The 25,020-nt window shown below is 52.4% G+C and overlaps 1 protein-coding gene across 1 annotated transcript; it reads right to left on the reverse strand.

The window, feature by feature from the left end:
• Positions 1 to 526: 526 nt before the first annotated feature.
• NUMBL (NUMB like endocytic adaptor protein) lies at positions 527 to 23,929 on the reverse strand. The gene is made up of 10 exons (XM_028095666.1): positions 23,906 to 23,929; positions 20,434 to 20,518; positions 18,686 to 18,825; positions 17,647 to 17,721; positions 17,484 to 17,558; positions 16,425 to 16,565; positions 9,474 to 9,663; positions 5,572 to 5,877; positions 2,568 to 2,690; positions 527 to 1,702 (listed from the first exon to the last, which is right to left on the reverse strand). The coding sequence occupies exons 1-10, from the start codon at positions 23,927 to 23,929 to the stop codon at positions 1,089 to 1,091; spliced, it is 1,773 nt and encodes a 590-aa protein (XP_027951467.1). The 3' UTR covers positions 527 to 1,088.
• Positions 23,930 to 25,020: the final 1,091 nt, after the last annotated feature.

Below are 25,020 nucleotides of genomic sequence, written 5' to 3' on the forward strand. Positions count from 1 at the left end.
AACAAAACAAAAACATTTCAATACTGAACTGATTAGAAGCAGGTTATATTTTTTTGAATTCCTTGGTTCAAAATCTGTAAGAATTAGAAATTGGAGTGATTAATTTTGGGTCCCCTTTAATACCCATCTCTCAAATGCTGGGTCAGCATTCCCTGCTACCATGTTATGACTCAGAGGTTATGGTGCAGGGAGACCCTTTTTACTCCCTCGTTTTAGGAGATGGCTCAGGAGATAAGGCTCTGCCACCACACCATTCCCCCCCAACCCCGACACACACCCCGCTGTCCCGAGGGGCATCATTATATTCTTCCTTTATTGGCTGTCCTTGTATAATACAAATCTGTAAGTTTAGATACAAAAAAATCTGGAAATAAAAGATAGAAAAGTACCCGCCAGGCACCCCCCCATTCGTCCCGGACCCCTCCCCAGCGGGCACTGACGTGAGGTAACTGAGCATCTCCTTCCCCTTCCTCCTACCCCGCCTCCTGGGCCCCCAACTTGGCCCCCGCCCTCATGAGACCTTGGCCAAGGAAGATGTGGGCCCCCCCAGTGGGGGAGAGGGGTGACAGGGGTGAGCACAGCATTGGCAGTGAATGCAGCAGGTGGGCAGAGGGAAGCCCTTTGCTTGTGCTGTGTATGGGAGGGGATGACCAGACTTGGGGTGGGCCCTCGTGTGGGGCCCAGAAGAGCCCCAAAGTGGGCATCCCTTTTCCATCCCACCCAACACTGGAAGGTGGAAGGTCAACAGAAACTGGGACATGTCACTTGAACTGAGGGCACTCAGTGGGACTGTGGCCATCCCATTGTGTCTGGGGTGGGAGTGGAGGGGCGGGGGAAGGGCATTGCCAGCTTAAGTCTGGCAGTGAAATGGGTCCCTTAGCCAGGCCGGGTCCATCCCTGAATTCCATCCTGTCGCAATCTGGGCGTACAATGTCGGTTCTGTAGTGGTTGTGGGGGGTGATCAAGAGAAGGGGCTAGAGGGGGTGTTGGGGGGGCGCAGCCCCAGGGAGCGGGACTAGGGAGAGGTTGGGCCTCCACGCCCAGGTGTGGGGCACCCGGAGATGCTGGGGCGGGCAGGGTGGCATGGGCTACAGTTCAATCTCGAAGGTCTTCTGCAGGTCGCCCGAGAAGGGGTTGGAAGGCTTCTCTACAGCCGGTTTGCCTTCTAATGCTGCCCACTGGGCCTCAAAGGGGTCCAACTCAGGGGCCGGGGCAGGGGCCGGCTCCGGGGGCCAGGGTGCCCCATTGGGGCGTGGGCGGGCCTGGCCCCCAGGGGCAGTGGGCATGGCCGGGGGCGGGAAGGCTCCAGCTTTCCCGAGCAGGGTGGCAGGCTGGGGCTGGAGCTGGGCGGCTGAGCAGAAGGCGTTGGCCACCATCTGTGAAGGTGTGATGCCCACCACGGGCACCCGGGGCATGGGCGGGTAGCCCAAGCCCGGGTAAGCGGGCACAAAAGGGGGCTGCATGTGTGGGGGCGGCAGGAACATGGCCACCTGGGTGGGCGCGCCATCGAAGGGCCCCACGGGGGCAGGGAAGGGCTGCAGGGCAGGGGCCACGGGGGGCACGGAGGCCGCTTGCTGCTGCTGTGCCTTGGCCACCTGGGACACCTCCTCTAGCCACCTCTCGGCCTCCGAAGGGGTCCGCTTGTGCCCGGGCTGGAAGGCCGCTGCAGGGGGCACGGAGGACTCACCCCAGGCGGAAGTTCCTAGAGAGAGGAGAGGGGACAGTTGAGAGAACCCTAGGCTGGGGGTTGGATCCTGCAGCTGTGTGCCTTGCATCCAGCTCCGCTCCTCACTAGCTGTGTCGACTTCAGGGCAAACAGCTTAACCACCCTGCACCGTGGAATGATTCCGAAGTGCTCAGAAAATACGGTTCTGGGATTCTCAGGTCCTAAGATGGAAGAGTACCTGCGAGACTGACAATCACCAGCCCAGCTTCCCTTCTGATTGGTTAGTGCCAAACTTGTTACTAAATATTTTTACTAGCACCCTTAGTTCTGATTATTTTGACAATGTATCGTTTTGGGAGGCTAGGATTCTAAGATTGCATGGATCTTTCTCAGAGTATACTCTACTGTTCCAACATAGTGAGCGAGGTTCGGGGGTTTTAAGGTTGTGCTTTTGAAGATTCTAGAGTTCTCAATTTATACTGCAGTTCCAAGTGCTTCCGTGGTTCTAGGATAAGCTCTTGGTTCTAGGGTGATTCCAAGGTTTCATGGTTCCCAATCTGGAGGTTCTAATATCCTGTGATTCTAAAGCTGTAGGTTTCTAAATTTTATGGTTCTGAGACAGGAAGGTTTAAAATTGATCCCGTGGTTCTAAGCTGACCCCGTGATTCTCATGTTACCTCATGGTTCTAGGATGAACCCATGGCTCTGAGACCCTGGGATTCTAAGATGATCCAAGGCTCAAAACGGACTCCATGGTGCTAGGATGGGCCCATAGCCCTTAGATGATCCATGGTTCTAAGCTCGTGGGATTCCCAGGTTCCCGGTGTCCGGGAGGTAGCCCTGAATGGGGCTGCAGGTGGGGCACTGTGGGGTGGCTGCTGCAGGAGATGGGCTCGCTTACCTGCTGAGGCCGGTGGTGGCCCGGGTGCTGGGGCTCCGGTGCTGGCGAAGGACGAGCTGATCTGTGTGCACAGAGCATTGATGCTGTCACTGTCACTGGCACCAGGAGGCTCCATCTCGGGCACTGGGAAGCCAGGGAAGGGTGGAGGTCAGCGAAGAGGCCCAGGCCCTGCCCTCAACCCTGTGCGCTCAGGTGGCCCCCTCTGACGACCTGGGATCGTGGGGTGTGTGGGTCATGGGTCCACTCTGCAGGAACCAAACGGCTGTGGCCATAAATAGGCTAACTCTGTGCAGATGTTATATCTGAGTGACACAACAGCCAAGTGGTATGGGACATGTGCTGGCTAAGAGTCACAGGGACCCCACAAACCAAGGAGGACCTCGAGATCTGGGTATAGCTACAAACCAGAAGAAATATTTTAAATGTTTACCAATATATATTAATTAAAAATATGTCCAACCACATAGATGGCAAGAGGACTGACTTGTCAGGATGGATGTTGGCCACACTGTTGTGCACCGGCTGGGGATCATTTGTCCGACTTTGGGTGGAGAAGCAGGGCCCTGTCCACCACACCTGGCCTGGCCAAGAGCATTCATCATGAGGGCAGAGATGCACCTGTTCCAGCCAGCCAGGAAAACCTGAGCGGGTATGGTGGCCTCACAAGGGCTTGGGATGAACAAAGGTGTCATCTGGATAAACAACAGAGGGGCGCCTGGGTGGCTCAGTCGGTTAAGGTCTGCCTTCGGCTCAGGTCATGATCCCACGGTCCTGGGATCGAGCCCCGCATCAGGCTCCCTGCTCAGTGGGGAGTCTGCCTCTCCCTCTCCCTCTGCTTCTCCCCCCACTTGTGCTCTCTCTCTCTCTCAAATAAATAAAATCTTAAAAAAATAAAATAAACAGTGTCATAAATGCAGAATATTAAAAAAAAAAAACACACCAAACAAACAACGGAGAAATGCCAGTGTGGTGTGATATCTCAGCAAGTGGTTGTCTCCAAGGGAACCTGTATGATGCTCCGATGAGCATCAGAAAGAAATCGGCTGTAGGGCTCCGAGGTGTGACGTGGGGGTGCCCAGGTGGGAAGGGCAGCGGTTTCCAGGTCAATTCTAGGACGACCAGTTTAGTCCAAATAGGTGTGCAGCTTTTTGAGGGTGTGACATCTCAGTGTGACCAAAACCCAGGCGTGTGGCATCTTGCTTGTGCTTCCCGAGCGTGGGCCAATCCAGCCACCCCCGTGTGACACACGAATGTTTTTGCAGTCGTGCGTGAATCTGAGATGTGACTTTCGAGTTTGTGTGAATCCGGGTGTGTGGTTTGTGAGTGTGTGTACATCCTCGTGGGCTATCTGGATACGTGCCCAAGTGTGTGTTAATGGAAACATCGGCTTCTGTGACTTCCGAGGGTGTGTGACTTCTGAGTCACAGTGAGTGTGTGACTTCTGTGTGTGGCACCCGTGACTCCTATGGATCTGAAAGTTCTGGGGGGCAGGTCACACCAAGCAAGTGTGCCACTGGTTCCAGGCGCATGAAGCCTCCAAATCAGGGGGAGCCAGGGAGTGTGCTCGCGTCAGGCTGTATTAGGACAGCAAGTGCGAGGGTGTGTGACTGCTGAGGGACACAGCAGGACAGGGAGCGCTTGTGCGTCACTCTCGACCAGCATTGGCATCTGCTCAGCAGTCACCTTTGGGGGCAGCCCAGCCTTCCGGACACAGATCAACACCTCCCACGCCAGTCCCCGAGGCCATAAGAGGTGGGCGTCTCCGATCTGGCATATGGAAGCAGGAGAGCGGACCAGACCCTGTGACTTCACGGACAGCTGGGAGGAAAGGCAGCCCTCTTGTCTGTCTCCCTCGGGCAGAACACGGCACTGGGCCACCTCTCTTCCCCCTTTCCCACGCAGACACGGCTTTTAGATCATGACCTATGCCACCTCTCTCTCCTTTTGCTAGCCTGTGGCAGACATGAGTAATCGAACACGATGCTTTTTCCCCACTGAACTCTGCTCGCCTTCCCCCTCACCTGGCCAGACCTCATGGCTAAGAGAGAGTGCTGGTCCTTGCAATTCCATCTCCCCTCTAAGAAAAACGGAACAGCTCCATTGCCTCTCCTAGCTAGCAGCACCCAGGGCAGACATGGCTAATCGATGATGATGTGTCACCTCTTTCTTCAGCACTGTCCCTGGAAGACATGGCTGGTCAACGATGATGGGTGCTGCCTCTGCCTGATCCTTTGCCTGCCAGTGACACTGCAAACCCGGCACTATGCTCCTTGACCCCTGACCCCCATGCTCATGTGTGCTCTTCACCTCCTGTCTCCACTGGCCAAATTCTGGGAGCCCCCCTCCTTGAGCTAACATAACTTCTGCTGCTCTCTCTTCTCCCTTATCCATGGCAACCTTCACTAATTAATCATATGGTGTGCCACCTCGCTCCTTTTTCTTGCTCATGGCAGACCCTGTCAGGAGATCGTACCATATGCTGTCATTCTATTCTCCCTGCCCCAGGCAGACATTGTTAACCCATCAAAATCCTCCCTTCGTCTGAGCCTGTATCCTTCATCTAGCTAGATCTTATGGCTCCAGTGGCCAAATGCTTGGAGTCTCAGCCTCCTCCTGAGCAAACAATGGCATCTAGGCAGCCTCTCCCCTCTCCCGAGCCCTGGCAGACTCTGCTAATCAATTGTTGTGAAAGCCACCTCTCTCATGTCCCTAACCACAACAGACATTACGAATCGATCGAGGCTTGTGCCATCCTTCTGCGGTTCCTTGCCAATGGTAGACATTGCTAATCGATCATGATTTATACTCCCGCTCTCTCCCTTGCTGGCGGCAGATGCTGCTAATCGCCAATCGACCACGATGTGTTCCACCTCTCTTTCCTTTCCCCTGGCGGACAGTGCTAATCGATTAAGGTGTATACCACCTCTTCCCTCTCTGGTGCTTACTGCGGACGGCGGTATGGTATTGATCCTGATGTTCCTTCCCGCCGAGCCCCCGGGCTCACCTGTGCCCTTCACCTGGAAGTCAGTGCGGCGCTGCAGTGTGGATGGCAGCTCATTCAGCCGTAGGCTCAGCTGCCGTTTGAAAGGTGAGTTCTTCTGGCTGAGTGCCGGGAACCCACGGAAGGAGCCCTGGCGAACCAGCTGTTCCAGGGGGGCGTGGCGTCGGGGGATGGCGGCCGCACTGGTGCCTGCAGCCACTGGGGTGCCCGCCTCACCCTTCTCACCGGGGGATGTGGTGGCCGGGGTCGGGGACACGTGCCCAGGCTGGGCAGGGCCGGGCGCCGCAGTTGGGGCAGCTGCTGCCTCTGCTGGAGACATGGGGGAGACAGGTGGTTAGATACCCCACCTAGGTATTTGCTCCTCTCCCACCAAGTCCCCTTGGATCGTCTTCCAGTGCTGCCTTCCTCACCCACTATGTCCTGCCTGTCCTCACGACAGGCTGGTCAGAGCCCTGAAATGTCTCTCATCCCCACCACGCCAGTACCGCCTGCCCCAGGAGGCCCTCGGGGATTCCTCCTCCAACCTGACCTTCTGGGTCTCTCTCGCTTTCTGTCCCCAGTCTGGCTTTCTTTGCTGCTTCCGCTGTTTTCCCTTCTGAGACCTTCTGTCTCCCTTTCTGATTAATTTAACGAACACGTATTTGGTGCACGATGCACGTCTCAGGCATTGTTCCAAGTGCCCTGCAAGTATGGAGTCATTCGGTTCTTGCAACTACCCAGTGAGGCTGATATGAGCATTATCCCCATTTTACAGATGCGGACACCGAGACCCAGCAATGGTAAGTGACTGCTGAAGCCACGGTGCTAGGAAGGGACAGGCTGACTCCAGTCTGTGTCCTAAACGAATACCCTAATCCTGCCTCTCCCTCTGGCCTACTCTCTCCACATCATGCTATGTTCCTGTCATTCTGTCTTCAGTTCTCTCTTTCTCTCCACTTTCCACCATTCTTCCCACCTCAGGTACTCTGCCCCTTCCTCCAGTTGCTACTTAGCATTCTAGACCCAGCTTGGCACACTTCTTCCTCTGGGGAATTTTCCAGATTATTGCAGCCCCTCCCTATTTCGTGGAAAGCGCACTGCTCCATCACTCCTAAACTGGAAGGAGCTCCTTGTCGAAGGGCAAGCACGGTGCCTCGAGGCTGTAAATCAGCGCATCTACAGTGAAATGCTGGGTGGTATGTTCAGCAAATCACACCACACTCCGTAAACTCGCACTTTGCTGTGTAAGCTGTGAAGTGCCTTCTACATTGCAAAGTACCTAGAAATGATCACATCCTTTGGAAACAGCAAAACCCTTTGCAAACTCTAAAGCGAATGCACGTTCTTTGTAAATGCCAACAGCCTCTATAAACAGTAAAGAAATATCTGTCAACACTGTGAAGAACCGTGTCATAAACACTAAAACATCATATACTCGATCAGGCCCTCTGTTAACTTCATTTTGTCATCTGCTTGGCAGATAGTAAAATACTTTACAAATTCAAATAGATGATGTAAACAGTAAAATACTTTGTAACCTATGAAGAACTTGTAAATTTGTCAAGAGGTATGTAAATGGTCATGTAATTTATACAAAGAAATATACTCTGGATGCTCTAATATTCTAGTGATAAAACCCTAACTTCTGTTTTCCTAACTTTTTAGTTAGAAATATTTTATTTTTATTTTATTTTTTTATTTGCATTTTTATTTTATTTTTATTTTTTTAAAGTTTTTATTTATTTATTTGACAGAGAGAGACATAGCGAGAGAGGGAACACAAGCAGGGGGAGTGGGAGAGGAGAAGCAGGCTCCCGCCTGAGCAGGGAGCCTGATGTGGGGCTCGATCCCAGGACCCTGGGATCATGACCTGAGCCGAAGGCAGACGCTTAACGACTGAGCCACCCAGGTGCCCCATTTTATTTTTATTTTTTACTTTGTTTTGTTAGAAATATTTTAAACTTACAAACAAAATGTAATCATGGACTACTGAGCCCACATGTTCTCCTAACCTATGCTCCCCACAGTTAACTCATTTGATCTCTCTTCCCCTCTACAATTTTTTTTCTGTACCGTTTAAGTGCAAATTGTAGGCAACGTCCTTCACTCTAAAACCTCCAGCATATACCTCCTAAGAACAAAGACGGCCTCCTCCAGAACCATAGTACAATTAAGTCTAACGTGGGTACAAGACGATGAGCTAATCTGTGGTCCGTGTTCCAATGTCCCCAACTGCCCCGATCATGTCCCTTAGAGATGTTCTTTACAGATGGAGATCATCTAAGATCCAATTCAGGATCACACGCTGCATTTATTACTACTTGTCAAATCTCTTTAGCCTCCTTTAATCTGGGTCAGTTCCCCACTGTAAGTTCTTTGTAAATTTTAAAGCAGTGTTTTCCAAAAATTTATAAACTAGAATCCACAGTAAAAAAAAAAAAATACTGTGACTCAGAACACAGTATACTTATATTTTAAAAAACACACTGTTTGGGGCGCCTGGGTGGCTCAGTTGGTTAAGCGACTGCCTTCGGCTCAGGTCATGATCCTGGAGTCCTGGGATCGAGTCCCGCATCGGGCTCCCTGCTCAGCAGGGAGTCTGCTTCTCCCTCTGACCCTCCCCCCTCTCATGTGCTCTCTCTCTCCCTCTCTCTCATTGACACTCTCATAAATAAATAAAGTCTTTAAAAAAAAAAAAAAAACACTGTTTTAGGGGTGCCTGAGTGGTTAGTTGGTTAAGTGACTGACTCTTGATTTTGGCTCAGGTCATGATCTCAGGTTGTGAGACTGAGCCCAGTGGAGCCTGCTTGGGGTTCTTTTTTTCTTTTCCTTCCTAAGATTTTGAGAGAGGGGCACCTGGGTGGCTCAGTTGGTTAAGCGTCTGCCTTCAGCTCAGGTCTGATCCCAGGGTCCCGAGATCAAGTCCCGAATCGGGCTCCCTGCTCAGCAGGGTGTCTGCTTCTCCCTCTCCCTGTGCTTCTCCCCTCCCCCCCAGCTTGTGCTTTCTCTCTATCAAATAAATAAATAAAATCTTAAAAAAAAAAGATCTTTTATGAAGCACCTAGAATTTTTCAATTAAAAGAATATATTCTCTGGGTTCTGCTATGGCCCAGACAGTGTTAAAAAAAATTTTTTTTATTTGAAAGAGCACAAGCAAGAATGAGTGGGGGGAGGGGCAGAGGGAGAGGGAGAAGCAGGCTTCCCGCTGAGCAGGGAGCTTGATGCGGGACTTGATCCCAGGACCCTGGGATCATGACCTGAGCCGAAGGCAGACACTTAACCAACTGAGCTACCCAGGCACCACCTGCTTGGGATTCTGTCTCCTTCTCTGTCTACCCCTGCTCACACTCTCTCTTCCAAGAAAATAATAAAAACCACACTGTTTTAGAATTTACAGAATATTTGCCACTTGCCTAGAATGTTAGAGATTACCAGATATTTTTCTTGATGGCAACCCAGAATAAGAAAAACCTTTCACACAGTAACCTGTCTCACACACAGACACACACACACACAAAGACATACACTGAAATATGTATATGTCTACAAATATGTGTATGTCTACAAAATAAAAGTATCATTGAACTACACTTACCTTAATACATTCAGCTAATCTGATATTTTCTATTCTTTTCTATTTCAGTTTTTTTCAGTGCCAGCCAGCCACAATCCACCAAGCTGACTTCACAAGCCATTAACTGGCCTTGATACACAATTTGAAATGCCTCTGAGCCTCCCTGACTTAGCAGATAATGGAGCGCTGGTAAGTTCTGCCGGGATCTGTGGCCTGCACAATATTGCCCAAATAAGTAAGCTCTATAAACTGTAACCAAACCCTGTGGTTGGTGCTGTGCTTTGTAAAGGGCAGACTCCCTGTGCTTCTGCCGCTCTGCCCCCAAACTGGATCCCCTCTGGGCAGCACCCACCTTTCTTTTTCTCGGGGGCTTCTCGCTCATTGGGCCGCCCGCCGCCTGAGAGGCGGAAGGAGCCCTCGCGGGCAAAGCTGGTGCGGCTGGCGTCGAAGGCGGCCGTGACCCCGCATTCCTTCTCCCGCCGCTGTTTCCGCTCTAGGCAGGCTGCAAAGGCACAGCCCACGGCGTGGCTCAGCCTCTCGCCCTGTGGGAAGACAGGTCAGGCCGGGTGTGGAGGCGGTGTTGTGCAGGCTGGATGCCAAAGCCCTGGGTGCCACCCGCTCGGCGTGTCGGGTGATCCTGGACAAGTCCCCCGCCCCCACCTCGGGCCTCAGTGTGCATCTGCACCAGGAGGGACACAGATGACAGCTCCCGGTGAAAACAGCCAGAAACAAGAGTGCAGTGCTGTATGGCTCCCTTTATATGAAGTTCTAGAACCAGCAAAACTAATCTTGGTGAAAAAAGTCCGAAGCGTGGCTATTCCTTAGGGGGTAGGGGTCGGGGTGGGAACTCACTGGGAAGGGGCAGGAGGCGTTGGCTGGAGTGGAGGAATGTTCTAGGTCTTGATGGGGGCTTGGGTTGCACAAGTATATGTAGTCGTTAACATACTTGGGTCTGTGCACAGCATGTATTTGACTTTAAAAGAAAATGAGCAGGAAATGAATGAATTCTACTTCATGGTATGCATGCTGGAAATGTGTGGGGGGGAAGTATTCTGATGTCTGCAACTTTGAAATGCATCAGAAATGGGATGGACAGATGAGTGATAGAGTAAGCACAGACAGACCTAATGGCAGGATCTGGGTGGTGGGTGTACAGGGGACTGGTTACAAGTCTTTCGGCTTCCCTGCGTGCCTGAAAACAATTTGTCATAAAACCTTGGGGGTGAAAACAACAGCCCCTGTTGAGTGCCTACTTGAGAGGCTCCAAGGCCACAATGATGCTGGCTTCCTGCTTTCCAGCTGTGTGTTCTCAAGAGATCCACGTCACCTCTTGGTGCCCAAGCCTCCTTGTTAGGGCCCTAACGGCACTCACTTAACAGGGTTGTTGCAAGACTTATCTATGAACTAATATATGCAAGGCATACAGCACAGGGAGCCAGCCCAAGAGCCAGGCACAGGGAAACACCACATAGGTGTCCCAGTAAATCTGTCCATCCTTTGTTGGAATCCTCACAATCTGCCAGGAGGTGGATATGCTTATGAACCCATTTTATAGACAAAGAAACTGAACCTTAGTCAACACACCCATTACAATAAGTGAGTGGCAGAATTAGGATGAGAATGAGATTGATCTGACTTCTGTTTCCTAACCAAGATGCTCAGCCACCTTTTAAAGATAAACTTGGGGACAAAAATCCTCAACAAAATACGAGCAAGCTGAACTCACCAGCACGGGAAAAGGGTTATGCACCATGATCAAATGAGATTTATCCCAGGAATGCAAGGTTGGTTCAACATATGAAGATCAATCAGTGTAATACACCACATTAACAGAAAGATGGAAAAAAGCCACACGATCATCTCCATGAATGCCGAGAAAGTATTTGACAAAATCCAGCCCCTTTTCATGATAAAAAAAAAAGTTGAAATAATTTGGAATAGAAGGAAACTTCCTCAACCTGATATAAAGTCACAGCTAACATCATACTCAATGGTGAAAGAGTGAAAGCTTTTCCCTAAGAACAGGAACAAGACAAGGATACCCATTTTCTTTTTTTTTTTTTCCCAAAGATTTATCTATTTGAGAGAGCGAGAATGAGAGAGAGAGAGAGAGAATACATGAGAGGGAGGAGGGTCAGAGGGAGAAGCAGGCTCCTTTGCTGAGCAGGGAGCCTGATGTGGGACACGATCCCGGGACTCCGGGATCATGACCTGAGCCGAAGGCAGTCCCCCAACCAACTGAGCCACCCAGGCGCCCAAGGATGCCCATTTTCATCACTTCTATTCAACACTGTACCAGAAGTTCTAGCTAGAGTAATCAGACAAGAAAAAGAAATAAAGGCATCCAAATTGGAAAGGGAGAAATAACATTAGCTCTATTTACAAATGACATAATCTTATATATAGAAAATCGTAGAGAATCCACAAAGGAACTATTAGTGGTAATAAATGAATTTGGCAAAGCTGCAGGAAACAAGATCAACACACAAAAATCAGTTATACGTACCTACACTAACAGCGAACAATCCAAAAATGAAGTTACAACAATCCTGCTTACAACAGCATCTAAAATAATAAAATGGGGGTGCCTGTGTGGCTCAGTTGGTTAAGCATCCCACTCTTGATTTCGGCTCAGATCATGATCTCAGGGTCGTGAGATGGAGCCCTGTGTTAGGCTCTGTGCTGGGTGTGGAGCCTGCTTAAGATTTTTTCTCTCTCTCTCTCCCTCTGCCCCTCCCCCCCATGTGCATGCTCTCTCTCTCTCAAAAAATAAAATAAAATAAAATAAAATAAAATAAAATAAAATAATGGTTAGGAATAAATTTAACCAAAGAAGTCAAAGACATGTATGCTGAAAACAAACACTGCTGAAAGAAATTAAAGAAGACCTAAATAAATGGAAATACATCCCATGCTCATGGATTGGGAGATTTAATATTGTTAACAATAGCAGTATTTCCAAAGTAGTCTATAGATTCAATGCAATCCCCACTGAAATCCCAATAGATTCTTGTAGAAATAGAAAAGCTGACCCTAAAATTCACATGGAATTGCAAAGGACCCAGAACAGCCAAAGTAATTTTGAAAAAGAACAAAATAAAAGAACTCACACTCCCTGATTTAAATAGCACTCCAGGGCGCCTGGGTGGCTCAGTTGGTTAAGCGACTGCCTTCAGCTCAGGTCATGATCCTGGAGTCCCGGGATCGAGTCCCATATCAGGCTCCCTGCTCAGCGGGGAGTCTGCTTCTCCCTCTGACCCTCTTCCCTCTTGTGCTCTCTGTCTCTCTCTCAAAAAAATAAATAAAATCTTTAAAAAAAAAAATAAATAGCACTCCAAAGCTACTGTAATCAAAATAATGAGATACTGCCGTAAGGATAACATATAGATCAATGAAATAGAATTGGGAGCCAGATAATTGACCTACACATCTATGGTCAATTGATTTTCAGTAAGGGTACCAAAACTTCAATGGAGAAAGAACAGTCTTATTAACAAATGGTGCTAGGACAACTGGATATCCATATGGAAAAAATAAAGTTGGACCCCTACTTCACACCATTTACAAAAATTAACTCAAAATGGACCAAAGGCCTAAATGTAAGAGCTAAAACTATAAAGCTTTTAGAATAAAACATGGAGTAAATCTTCATGACCTTAGATTTGGCAATGGATTCTCAGATATGACACCAAATACACAAATGACAAAAGAAAAAAAGATAAATTGAACTTCATCAAAATTAAAAACATTTGTACATCAAAGGACACTATCAAGAAAGTGAAAAGAAACCACAGAATGGGGGGAAATTTTTGCAAATCATATAACTGATAAGTATCTAGTATCCAGAATATATAAAAAGTTCTTACAACTCAACAATAAAAAGACAAACAACTCAATTTTAAAAATATTGGTAAAGGATTTGAATAGACATTTCTCCGAAGATATACAAATGGTGAATAAACACATAAAAAGAGTCTCAACATCATTAGTCAGTTGAGAAATGCAAATCAAAACCACAATGAGATACCACTTCACACCTACTAGGGTGGCTGTAATTTTTTTTTGTGTGTGTATTTATTTGACAGAGAAAGTACAAGCAGGGGGAGCGGCAGGCAGAGGGAGAGGGAGAGGGAGAAGCAAGCTCCTGGCTGAGCAGGGAGCCCAATGCAGAGCTCGATCCCAGGACCCTGGGAGCCGAAGGCAGAGGCTTAACCAACTGACCCACACAGGTGCCCCTAGGGTGGCTATAATTAAAAAAAAAAAAAAAAAGGAAAGTATTAAGTGCTGGCCAGGGAGTGCAAAAATTGGAACCCTTGTACTTTGCTAGTGGGAATGTAAAACTGTGTAGCCTCTGTGGAAAACAGTTTGGCAATTCCTCAAAAATTTAAACATAGATCTAGCATATGATCTAGCAATCCAGCTTCTAGATATAGACCCCAAAAGTATTAAAAACAGGTATTCAAACAAATACTTGTGCACCAATGTCCATAGCAGCACTATTCACAATATCCAAAAGGTAGAAACCACCCGAGTGTCCATCAATGGATGAAAAGATAAACAACATGTAATATATCCACACAATGGAATATTACTCAGCCATAAAAAAGTACTGACATGCTACAATGAGGATGAACTTCAAAAACATGATGCTAAGAGAAAGAAGCCAGTCGCGAAAGACCACATACCATATGACTCAGTTTGTATGAACTATCTAGAAGAGGTAACTCCACAGAGACAGAAAGACTAGCCGTTGCCAGGCTTAGGGAGGAGGGTGTGGGGCAAAGGGAGCAATGGCTTAATGGGTCTGAGGTGCCTTTTAGGAGCGATGAGAATATTGGCAACTAGAGAGAGGTGATGAACGAACAAAGTTGAGAGTGTACTAAATGCCACTGAAGTGTACGTTTCAATCTGATGAATTTCATGTGAATTGCACCTCAAAAAATAAAGTTACACTTGGGGAATCCTGGGAGTTCTGCTGCTTAAGGCTTCAAACCCAAGGCTCAGAAGTGGAAGGGAATGCAGAGAAGGTCACGTTCTTTACCCAGAGGAGATGGTCTTGCTCTTTTCTTGCTTTGATTCTTTCCCCCAAGTACTTTTGAAGATTTTATTTTATTTGAGACAGAGTGAGAGAGAGAGACAAAGAACACAAGGAGGGGGATGGGCAAAAGGAGAGGGAGAAGTAGACTCCCCACTGAGCAAGAAGCCGGATGCGGGACTCGATCCCAGGACTCTGAGATCATGACCTGAGCTGAAGGCAGATGCTTAACTGACTGAACTACCCGGACGCCCCCCATCCCAAGTACTTTTCAAATGACAGCAACTATTCCTAGTGACTGAACACGTGTTATGGGACTCTGAGTAGAACTTTCTGGGTGTGATCCTAACGAATGCTTCCCCAACACACCTGTGAGCAGCCACTGCTAACACCCCCATTTCACGGAGGAAGAGACTGAGTCCCTGAGAGGAAAGTCACTCGGGCTTCATGTCCCACAGCTAGGTGGTGTGACACTGAATCCACACTAATCATGTGGTCACATGTTTTCCAAAAATAGCCACAGCAAAATTCTGGCAACTTCCAGAATTTTGTCACTCCCCTATCAGAGGTGGAGTCTGTGTTCTCCCCGCTTAGCCTGGGAAGACCTCTGCGAACGTCTGGACAAACAGAATCCCACAGAAGCAAGGCTGTGTGGTTTCCAAGACCAAGACCAAGACCAAGCAGGTGCAAGCTCTCTCATTCTCTCTACTCACTTTGGAGCCCTGTGCCACCATGTAAGAAGTCCAGCTCTCCTGACGCCCCCTGCCAGAGAGTCCTTGTGGAGAAGTCCTGAGATATGTGAAGAGTAGGGATATCCAGCTGGACTCCTGGGGTTACAGCTCCAAACACCATCAGATTGTAGCAGCAATAAGAGACCCTGCACCCAGCCCCACCCAGCTGAGCCTCGTCCAAATCCCTGACCTACAAAACCCCTGAGAGATAATAAATGACTGTCACTTTAAGCCACTAAACGTTGGAGCAATTTGTTACGCAGCAACAGATAGCCAATACAGCTTAGCCTGCTATGCTCAGGAAATATGCAGTTGCTCGAGGCTCTGGTTTCTGAGATCTCCATGCTAGCCCCTGGCAGGCACTCACCAGTACTGACTAATCCATCCCGACACTCTCACGTTGGTTTTCCACATCCGGTTTGAGGTCTGAGAGTGTGTGTATGAGTGAGGAAGTTGGGGGTACTGACCAGTTTTGGGAGTTCGGAGCTCTTGGGGCGGGGATTTCTGAAATACGAAGGAATCCCATGAAAATCTGAGAGGGGTACGTGTTGTTTTACTTGCCCAGTATCCATTGCCCTTGCTTTTGATAACAGCACCCCAAACTCCCTTTGGGGAGCTCCTCCTCCATGTTGGATAAGTCAGTCTGTGTGCTCCACGCTCCCTGGACCAAGGGGAGGCCTGACCCAAGACAGGCCAATCCCATACCTTCTTGTCAGAATTTTAACCTGGGACACTGGGAAGCTGGATTTATCTCTGCAGCAGTGCAGTGGAAGGAACCTCCCTCCTTTATGTAGCTGGAATGAAGATGCAAAGGCTGGAGCATATGCACCCATTTTGGATCATGGAGTGGAGGCCACACTCCTCCGGTGCCACAACAAGATAAAGGAGCTGTAGCCCTTGATGGGCAGAGAGGAGCCACACCAATCGTGCACTGCCTGCCTCTGGATGTCTTTCACATGAACCAGGGACAAACTTCTATCTCACTGAAATGACTGGCAGCTGGGGGTTTTCTGTCACAGCCTCAGAAACCTAACTAAGAGAATGTTTCTGAGAAGACAGTCCATTTGTGGCTTCCATCAGATTCTCGGCGGGGACCTTGACGCAGACACAGTGAATCGAGGCTAAAAGAAGAGTGGGTACCCTGGGGGGTGTCATTGAGAAGGGCCCGAGGGACCAGCTGGGGGCAGGAAACTCTCTAAAACTTGGCCTGGCTGGGGTTTTTATATAAGCACAAGTTTATGGAGCCCTGCCCAGACCACCTGTGCATGTTACTATATGCATACCACCCTCATAAAAAACAAAAATAAGAGAAACATGCAGAACTATGGATAATGAGAAAGATGATAATGTTTTCCTGGGCGCTTCTGATGTGCCAACCGTCATTCCAAATACTTTGTATTAACCCCCTCCAGCCTCCCCATACTCCTCAAAGTTAGGAGCTGTGAGGACACAGGGCACAGAGAGGAGGGGTGAGTGGCTGGCCCGACGCCACAGGAGAGGAGTCAGCCAGCTTCCTCCCGGCTTTGGTGATACTCACAGAGTCCTTGAGCGCCAGGAAACAGTGGCAGATCCAGCGGCGGGTGGTCCCATCCCGGCAGATGTAGGAGAAAGCCTTGTCCAGGTTGCGGTCAGGGGCACAAAAAGAGACCTTTTCGATGGTCTGGTCTACCAGCAGGTCCTGGACGGTGGTCGGGGAAACCAGGAGAGGAACTTGAACTATCTTTCATGTATTCATTCAGCACTCCCTTAGTGTCTGCTCTTTGTCCTGTCCTGAACGGGGTGGGGGACGCCACACTCACTGAAAGAGGTGGGCCCTGCTTGAATGGGGCTCCCCCGTTAGTGTGGGACTCAGGCCCATCACCAGAGAGAGACACAGGCGAGGCGTCAGGGCCGGGATGGGGGCCACGAGGAGGGACTGGTGGGAGCCACGAGGAGGTGCCCAACTCAGCTTGCTAAGGAGACGGGCCAAGCTTCCTGGAAGAGGTATTAACTAGGCAAAAAGGCAGGGAACGGTCTTTCTGCACTCAGGAACCGCTGTGCAAAGGCATCAATCCTGTTTAGTTGTTAACCTAACTCTTGTCATGTGCTGCTGCCTCCTTGGGCAGTCTCTGGGCCGAGAAATCAACAGTGAGCAAACATACTCAGATCCTGGCCGCATGCACTGACAATAAACCCAGAACAGCTGACATCCACTGATCTGAGCACAAATACTGCACCAGGCACCGTTTTACGCTGCGTGCACCTACCTTCTCATTTAGGGCAGGCTCCATGTTTATCCTCATTTCACAGATGAGGCAACTGAGGCCCGGAGGGGTTAAATCTCATACTCTGGGTCACCCAGCAGATACGTGGGTGAGCTGGGATCCGAGCTAAGACGGCTGTTCCCTATCTGTGCCAGCTTATAATAACTGCAGGACTCAGTCCTGAATTACGACTACGAGGTGTGCCAAGATGTTGCGGGAGCACATGGTCTAGAAGGCCCCGGAGGGAGGGACCATCCTGGAGGTGGGTGGGAAGGCGTCCTAAGCCCCGATTCAAGCCGAGGGGAGGGCGAGGGGCCCACCGGTGCCCCCTACCACCCCCACAAGCCTCCTACCTTGGTCTTGTCATCCACCACTCGGAGCCCGTCGGCTGACACCCAAAGGACAGACTTCACGGACTTCCGGCCCATCTGGGGCGGGGGAGGAGGATAAAGGGCCTGGTCAGGGCTGCCTCCTGGGGTCTGAGCTGGCCCCCTCCCGGCTCCACCCCTCACTTACCGCCTTCAGCTTCTTCACGGCATCTTCACACACATGCATCCCCCGGGACTCTTCCACCTCCACATGGCCCAGGTACTTGGCAGGGAGGAGATGGGAGCATGGAAATCAGCACAGTAATACCTTCCCAGTGTCCCCTGAGCAGCTGCGATGCAAGGTCCCTCGCCCATCATACATATGAATCCACTCTGCACCTCAGCCCTGTGAGGTGGGTACTCTGCTCCCATCCCAGATATACAGATGAGGATGCTGAAGCAGGCGTCCTGATTCCCACCTTGCCTCTGTTCCCAGGCCTTAACACATTACCCTCTTCCTTCTGGGCGCCAATGTCTGCATCTCTGGGCCTCAGGACTGGCCCACCGATGACCGATGGGAGCTGGGGTATGCTCACCCCAGCGCCCTCACCCTGTGGCCGGGATGGCTCTATTTCCCAGCATTCTTTCCCAGGGGTACTGGGGTGCCCACAGCTGCAGGTTAGTGATACACCCTTTACCGGCTGCCTACCCTTCCTCAGCCCCACCAGCATCACCAGCATCTCCCACACCTCCAGATGGACCCCTCACACTCCATGACTGCTTCTGGGGGAAGGGAAACACAGTGGTTGTGACCACAGCCGATGGGGGCGGAGTTGGGATTTGAACCTGAATCCTGCTGTCTCCCTCACAGAAGCGCAGTGTGTGTTGTGAAGAGTCATCCAGTGCCTTGTGGAAATTGTGAGCTCCCACAGAATAGGGTGACTCCAGGAAGAAGTTATACCCCCCCCCCCGCCCCCGCTCCCCAGATAATACCTTCCCGGTACAAGAGAATATGTGTTGGGTTTTGATCCCGTCTTTGAGGGGCCCAGACCTTGGGGTCGTGCTCCAGCAGGCTCCACAACTCTTTGGGAATGTGACCTCTCTTCTGTACAGGACGGGGCCTCAGCCATCCCGCCCAGCACCAGGGACCCGCGAGCTCACAGCTTCTGCCGGCGGCCCGCCCACATCCCCGCCCACATCCCCGCCCACATCCCCGCCCGCGCCCCGCCCGCGCCCCGCCCACTCACCCTGACCGGGAAGCTGCACGTGCCCTTGCGCACCGCGTCCTCGTCTGCTTGCCACTGGTGGGGGCGCGACGCCTCGGGCACGTAGGCTGGTTTCCGCCGCCGCAGGCTCTGTCGTAACTTATTCATGGTGCCCGCGCCTTCTGGTGACACAGGACAGGGGCACGCAGGTTAAGGGCGGGGCCGGAGGCATGGGCTCCAGGGGGATGGATACAGTGCTCAGGAAACATGGGGTCAGATAACGTGGGATTTGGGTTACAGGGTTGGGGGGGAATCACTGGGTCAAAGAACATGGCATTCAGGGAACATGCATCAGCAACAGTCAGGGGACAGGGGAAGGCAGGGGAATGCCAGAGTCAGCAGTGGGGCTGCAGAAGAAAAACTTGGGGCCAAAGTACATGGAGGCCTGGGATGGAGGGGGTCATGAATCACAACTTTTAGCAGTCTGGAGATTAGGGATGTGAGACAGTCAGGAGGTATGAGGATCCAAACTATTAGGGAGTCAAGACATTGGAGGGCACAGGGGTTAGAAGGCGTAGCGGCCATGGGTCATGAGGCCAGGAGTTTTAGGGGTAGGAGGTCAGGGGATGAGATGGTCAGAGAGCATGAGAGTTGCGAGTTGCATGCATGCGTTCGATGTGGGGAGACTCAGAAAGTCCAAGGATTGAGGTCCAGAACCCAAGCCAGAGGGTGTGGGGGCTGGGGGCTTATCTCTGTCCCTCTGAGATCTGCCCCTCTGTCAACTGTGTCTAGTCAAAGGCAGGAGCCCCCCAGGGGGGTGTGCACCTGTGAGCATCAGATGAAGGTGGGGGAGTGGAGGTGGTCACAGTGGAGGTGGGGACAGTCTTCACTGACTGATAAGCCATCCTGACAGTCCCAGGAGGAGCATGAGGGGCCAACCACGACAGAGCACCACCAGCAGATGGGGTGTGTGTGTGTGTGTGTGTGTGCGTGTGCAAGCAAGTGTGCAACTGGTGTATTCCTGAACAGTGTCTAGATCTGAGCATGCAGCGATAATCTATGAATGTATTTCTGAAGACTGTATGTACAGAAGGACACAGGTCTGAGAATGGTTGTCTGTGAAAGTGTGTCTGGGAGTGCTGTCTGTGAGGGGGTCAGTGTCCAAGAGTGTGGTTGTTGTCCGTAAGTGAAGGTCCTGGAAGGTTGTTGCTGAAGGGTATTTAACTGTGAGAGTGGTCATGGACTGTGTGTCAGGGAACATGCCTGTGAGCATGTGCCTGAGCACGAAGTTGTTGTCTTCGAAAGGGTGTGTCCATGACTGTTGCTTTTGAAGCTGTGTGTCTGTGTGCGGGTGTGGCTATTGTCTTTGATAGCTGTCACCTAGGACAGTGTGTGACTGAGTTATCAGAGAGTCCGTGTCTCTGGCCAAGAATGCCGCTGTTGGTGGTGAGGCCGTGTGTCTGTGGCTTTTGTTTGGGAGGGTGTGTGTGTCAGAGTGTGTAGCTGTTGTAGTGAGTGTGGGTTCATGCATGTTGTTCTGAGGGTGTGACTCGGCCACCGAGTATCTGGGTAGATGTGTGAGAACAGGAGGTTGTTGTCTGAGAGTGTGTTCATGAGTGTTATTTGTGAGGGTGTGATTGACGGTCACTGAGTGTGCAGGGAAGACATTCGAAGGTGTCCACTCATGAGTGTGATTAAGCCCGTGTGAGCACAGGGACAGTTCCCCCGGTTGTGCGAGGCAGACCCATGCACTCACTCAGCCCTTGCCCTGGCCCCAGCTGGTCACTCACCTGGCTCCGTCCTGGAGGTTTCGGGGGGCCCCGGGGCCCCACAGGGGGCTGGGGGCAGATGCGGCTCAGGCCTCCTGGGTCCGCCCTGCCCAAGGAAGGGAGGAGAAGGTGAGAAACTGGCTTGGGTTGGGGCTCAGTCCCCTACCTGACCCCCTCTGACAACAGCCAAACCCCCCCCTCCATCTCAGGCTCCCTGATGAGAGCCCCGGTTGTCATAGCAACTGTTACTAGGGAGACCAGGCACCTGGTAGCAATGGCCCGGGAATGAGTAGGTGTGTTTCGGGGGCGGGGCATGTGTTGGGGATGTCCTGGCCTCAGGAGGCCCTCAGTACCCAAGGGGATGGTGTGAGGAGGGAGTGGCCTTGACCCCTAGACACATGTCCAGGCTACACATAAACATACTGTCACATGCGTGCACGCATGCAACTCAGGTCTACAGTTGTCCCCAGCCCCTGGGCACAGAAACCACACAGCCGCACACGCCGCATCACATAGACACACGTAAACGGCGTCAGCCACTATCACTGGCTGGTCACATATCTGTGTTCACAGACACAGACGTTTGTCCATGTGAATAGCAAGCCCCAGCCTGCCCAGGCGCTGCCACGAACATCTGGTCACATCAACTACTGGATGTTTGGTCGCTTCTTGTTTTCTCAGCCACATATGGAGAGCCAGGCCCGGGCACACGCACCGGAGCAGGACTCACTCCCAGTGACATCTCCTCAGGCCCCCGCCCGACACACTCGTGTTGCAGCACCTACAGTCACACCGGTCAGAGGTCGCCCATCAGCACAGAGTCACGCACGGACATGGTCCCAGCCACACACACCTGTCACACGTGGCTCCACTCCTGCCCAATGACGTGGTCATGGGTGCACGCAGACACACCGACACACATTCGGTCCCACCCCGCCACAGCCACAGGTGCTTCACGGTCACACACCCAGTCACAGGGACACACGTGTGGTCACAGCATCAGCCACACCTAACATGGAGAGTCCTCCCCAGCCAACCACACACAGAGACACGGGCGGCCCTAGCCTGTGCAGGATAGAGGACCAGGCACGCACACTGAAGACATGCACAGAACCACCCAGAAACGACTGTCCCTTGGGATGGCCATGCTCAGGTACGGCCAGACAGTTCCAGCCATATGCATTTCAGAAATGACCATGTGTGCCAAGCCACACAGCATCAGTGTCCATGTTACCCAGCCATACACCCTGGCCATGACACAGTCCCCCAGTGTCCCATCCCCGGCTGCACATGTCACCCCATCACAAACACACAGCCTCTCTTAACGCAAACACACAGGTCACAGGGTGAAGCCTGTGGCCACATACAGTCACAGCGCCATGTGGACAGACGCACAGTATCTCACACAGAGAGACATCAGCACACAATTTCTACATCACACGTCATAAGCACACAGTGATGAAGAGACAGAACTCAGAAATGCGGTGACCCGGACATAGGGCTTATAGCTGCGTCTACACAGAAGGCACAGTTCCTGGTAGAGCCATGTACGCGGTCAGGAGAGTCACCCGGTTACCAAATCACCTAGATGGAAACCCATGTGGTCCAGCACGCACACAGGGACACACACACACACCAGACAGCCACATGGCTATAGACACGCGTACTCTCTCAGGCCATGACATACACTTAAGTACATAGAATCACCCAGGGTCGCAGACATGCAGGTCACACACAAATTGAGAAGCCGCAATCACCTATACCCCCCCCCACACAGTATCTGGTGCCACCACACACAGACACAACTAGAACTTGAGTCACACACGATGAAATAACCCTCTATTAATACTCAGTCAGGGGTTCAGACCCCTACTCCAATCTTTCACCCAAATCACACGCAGACACAACTATAAATGCACACAGTCACTTAGTATCAACACACAGAGCTAGATGGAGACATAGATGTGACCGTGAACACACAACCATTGTCCTACACGTCACAGGGCCATCACACAACCGGGCACAATGTGTCTTCATATATAATGGCAGTCACATACCCAGAGTTGCAGGAACAGTTGTGTGTCACATAGACATATGTGTGACCCACATATACGATCAGTTATAGATGCAACCGCAAACATTCACAAATCACTGGGAGAGTGGCACATGGCCATGGAGTCATAGACACAACTCCACGTACACAGTCCCAACTCCACCCACAGCTTGTCGGCCACACACTTGCCCAACCCCAGACCCAACACACACACTGTCACAGCCCAGTTATAGTTACCAAAGCACACACCCAGGGTCACAAAAGATGTAATCACAGACACAACCACATAGTCACAACCATGCACACGCACACTCAAACACAGACTAAAAAGTACAGGGTTCTGCACAAGGAGTAGCTGTCACACACACAGAGTCACACAAATGCTGGGGTCACACACAGACACCATCGTACACATTACTAGACACAACCACAAGCACAAAACACAGACACAGGCACAGGATTCCTCAGAGTCACCAGCTCCAGTGCACACACACACACAGCCACAGTCACACAAACACCGGGTCACACTCTTAGCCACCTCCCTATCGCTTGCATCCCCCCTTCCCCCCAGGTACCACACACAAAGCCGCCCGTCACCCGCAGACGCTGCAGACAGACAGGGCTGCACTGGGTCCCTGGGGAGCCGCCCCCCCCCCCCCCCCCCGCCCCTAGCCTGAATCTTGGAGCCTGGGGGGCCATACCCAGGAGAGGGAGGCAGCACATTGTATGCGGGTGGGGCCACTCCCAGGCCCCTGGGCAGCCCCAGGGACCCTTGACCAAGCCTTTGGGGGTTGCCTGAAATTTCCCTATTTTATTCAGGCTGGGTGGGGGGGTGGAGTCCCAGGCAAAGGGACCTTGTTTTGAGAAGGGGCTATTCCTGGGACGCCGCCCAAGGATTGGGAGGGATGCTATGCTCAGGACGTCTCTGAGGCCTGGGTACAGACTGTGCCTGGAATCCCCCCCAGGCCTTGGCTTGGTGGGGAAGCTGTGCCCAGGGACCCCCATCCTCAACACCTTGTCTAGAGGGTTGTGCTCAGAGACCACCTCAGGCAGGGAGGGGTAAGGATTGCGTCTGCTCTGGAACGGCCTCCTGGAGGCCTTGGCCTGATGTGGGGTTGTGTCCTGGACCCCATCCCCAAAACCTTGCCCAGGGAGTTGTACCTAGAATCTGTCCCCCGTCCTTGATTTTTTTTTTTTTGAGGGGCAGGTCTATGTCCAAGATCCCTATTTCCAGGGCCTTGGCAAGAGAGGGCCTGTGCCCCAGACCCCAGTCTCTCAAGCTTTGGCTTGGAGGGGGCCTGTTCTGGACCCCCACCCAGACCCACCCTCCCCAGCCTTGGCACCCTCTCTCCATCCGGGCGCCGCGGCCGCCTCCCACCCTCCGCCACATCAGCAGCGGCGCCGCCCCCCACCCCAGTCCCCCTCTCCCGCCCTTCTCACGCTGGCCGCCGCGCTGCGGGACATCCAGGGCCCGGGCGCCCCCGCCTCCCGCGGCCCCGGCTGGGCCCGGATCCCCGAGCGCTGCTGCTCCTGAGGCGGCGGCGACGGCGGCGGCGGCAGCTCGGTCTGACGCCGGCCGGGGCCGGGGGCCGGGGGATGGTGCGGGATGCACGCGCGCGAGCCTGCTCCGCTCCCCGGGAGGATTCCGTTCCGGGGGCGGGGGAGCGCCCCTCCTGCCTCGGCTCCCCGCCCCAGCCCCGCCCATTGGCCCGCCGCCTGCGGTATATGCAAGAAAACCCCGCCCCGGCCCGGCGCCTGGCCGGCTCAAGCCCCACCCCTTGGCCTGCAGGCCACGCCTGTACGCAGATATGACCCCGCCTCCTCTGGTGCGGCCACCGCCCCGCCACGCCCATTGGCCAGTCCCTGGCTGAGCCAGCATGTGAGCCTCGCTGAGACCTTCCCCCAGGCCCGTCCAGGCGTGGGCTCTCTTCCCCTCTGTGACCCTTGACCTCAGGTCCCCTTCTGTTCCATGTCCGTAAAAGAGCTGCATCAGGAAGCCCTTTGCCGCCGCCCCACATACCCAAATCTTCCAGCTAACCCCACGGTTCTCCCAGCCCAGCGGGGGCGGGCAGAAGCGGTGACGAGGCACTTTTTGCAAGGAAGGGGAGGGGGAATGAAGAGACCCCGGCGTCCTAGTGCGTGAGCGCTTCGGCTTCGGGGGCGGGGGCGCCGGGGTGGGACCAGGGCGCGGTTCTGGCCAATACTGCACACCCCGCTCCCACTCAGTCCTGTGGGTTTGGCAAAGCAGCTGGCAGGGGCATTACGGCCCATTAGCAAAGGCGAGGTTGCCGGGAGCCGAGGGGAGGGAGCGGGGAGCCTGGGAGGTGGGGGGGGGCAGGCCTTCTCAGCTGCCACAGCCTTTCGAGCAGGTGGTCAGCACGTGCGGGAGGGGTGGCGGGTGGGAGGGAATGGGTAGAAGGAGGTTCCCGGCAACAGATGGCCCAGGCTGGGTTGGGGCTTTCAGACCAGAGGATGGGAGGGTGATTGGCCATCTGCACCTGGAGGCAGGCTGAGAGCTCCTCCCCCCCAACCCCCCCTCCCCCCAGCGCAGAGAA

Source organism: Eumetopias jubatus, unplaced genomic scaffold, assembly GCF_037043125.1.
Source record: "Eumetopias jubatus isolate StellerSeaLion01/CBP00866 unplaced genomic scaffold, mEumJub1_p1.0 scaffold_10, whole genome shotgun sequence".
Lineage (NCBI taxonomy): Eukaryota > Metazoa > Chordata > Mammalia > Carnivora > Otariidae > Eumetopias > Eumetopias jubatus.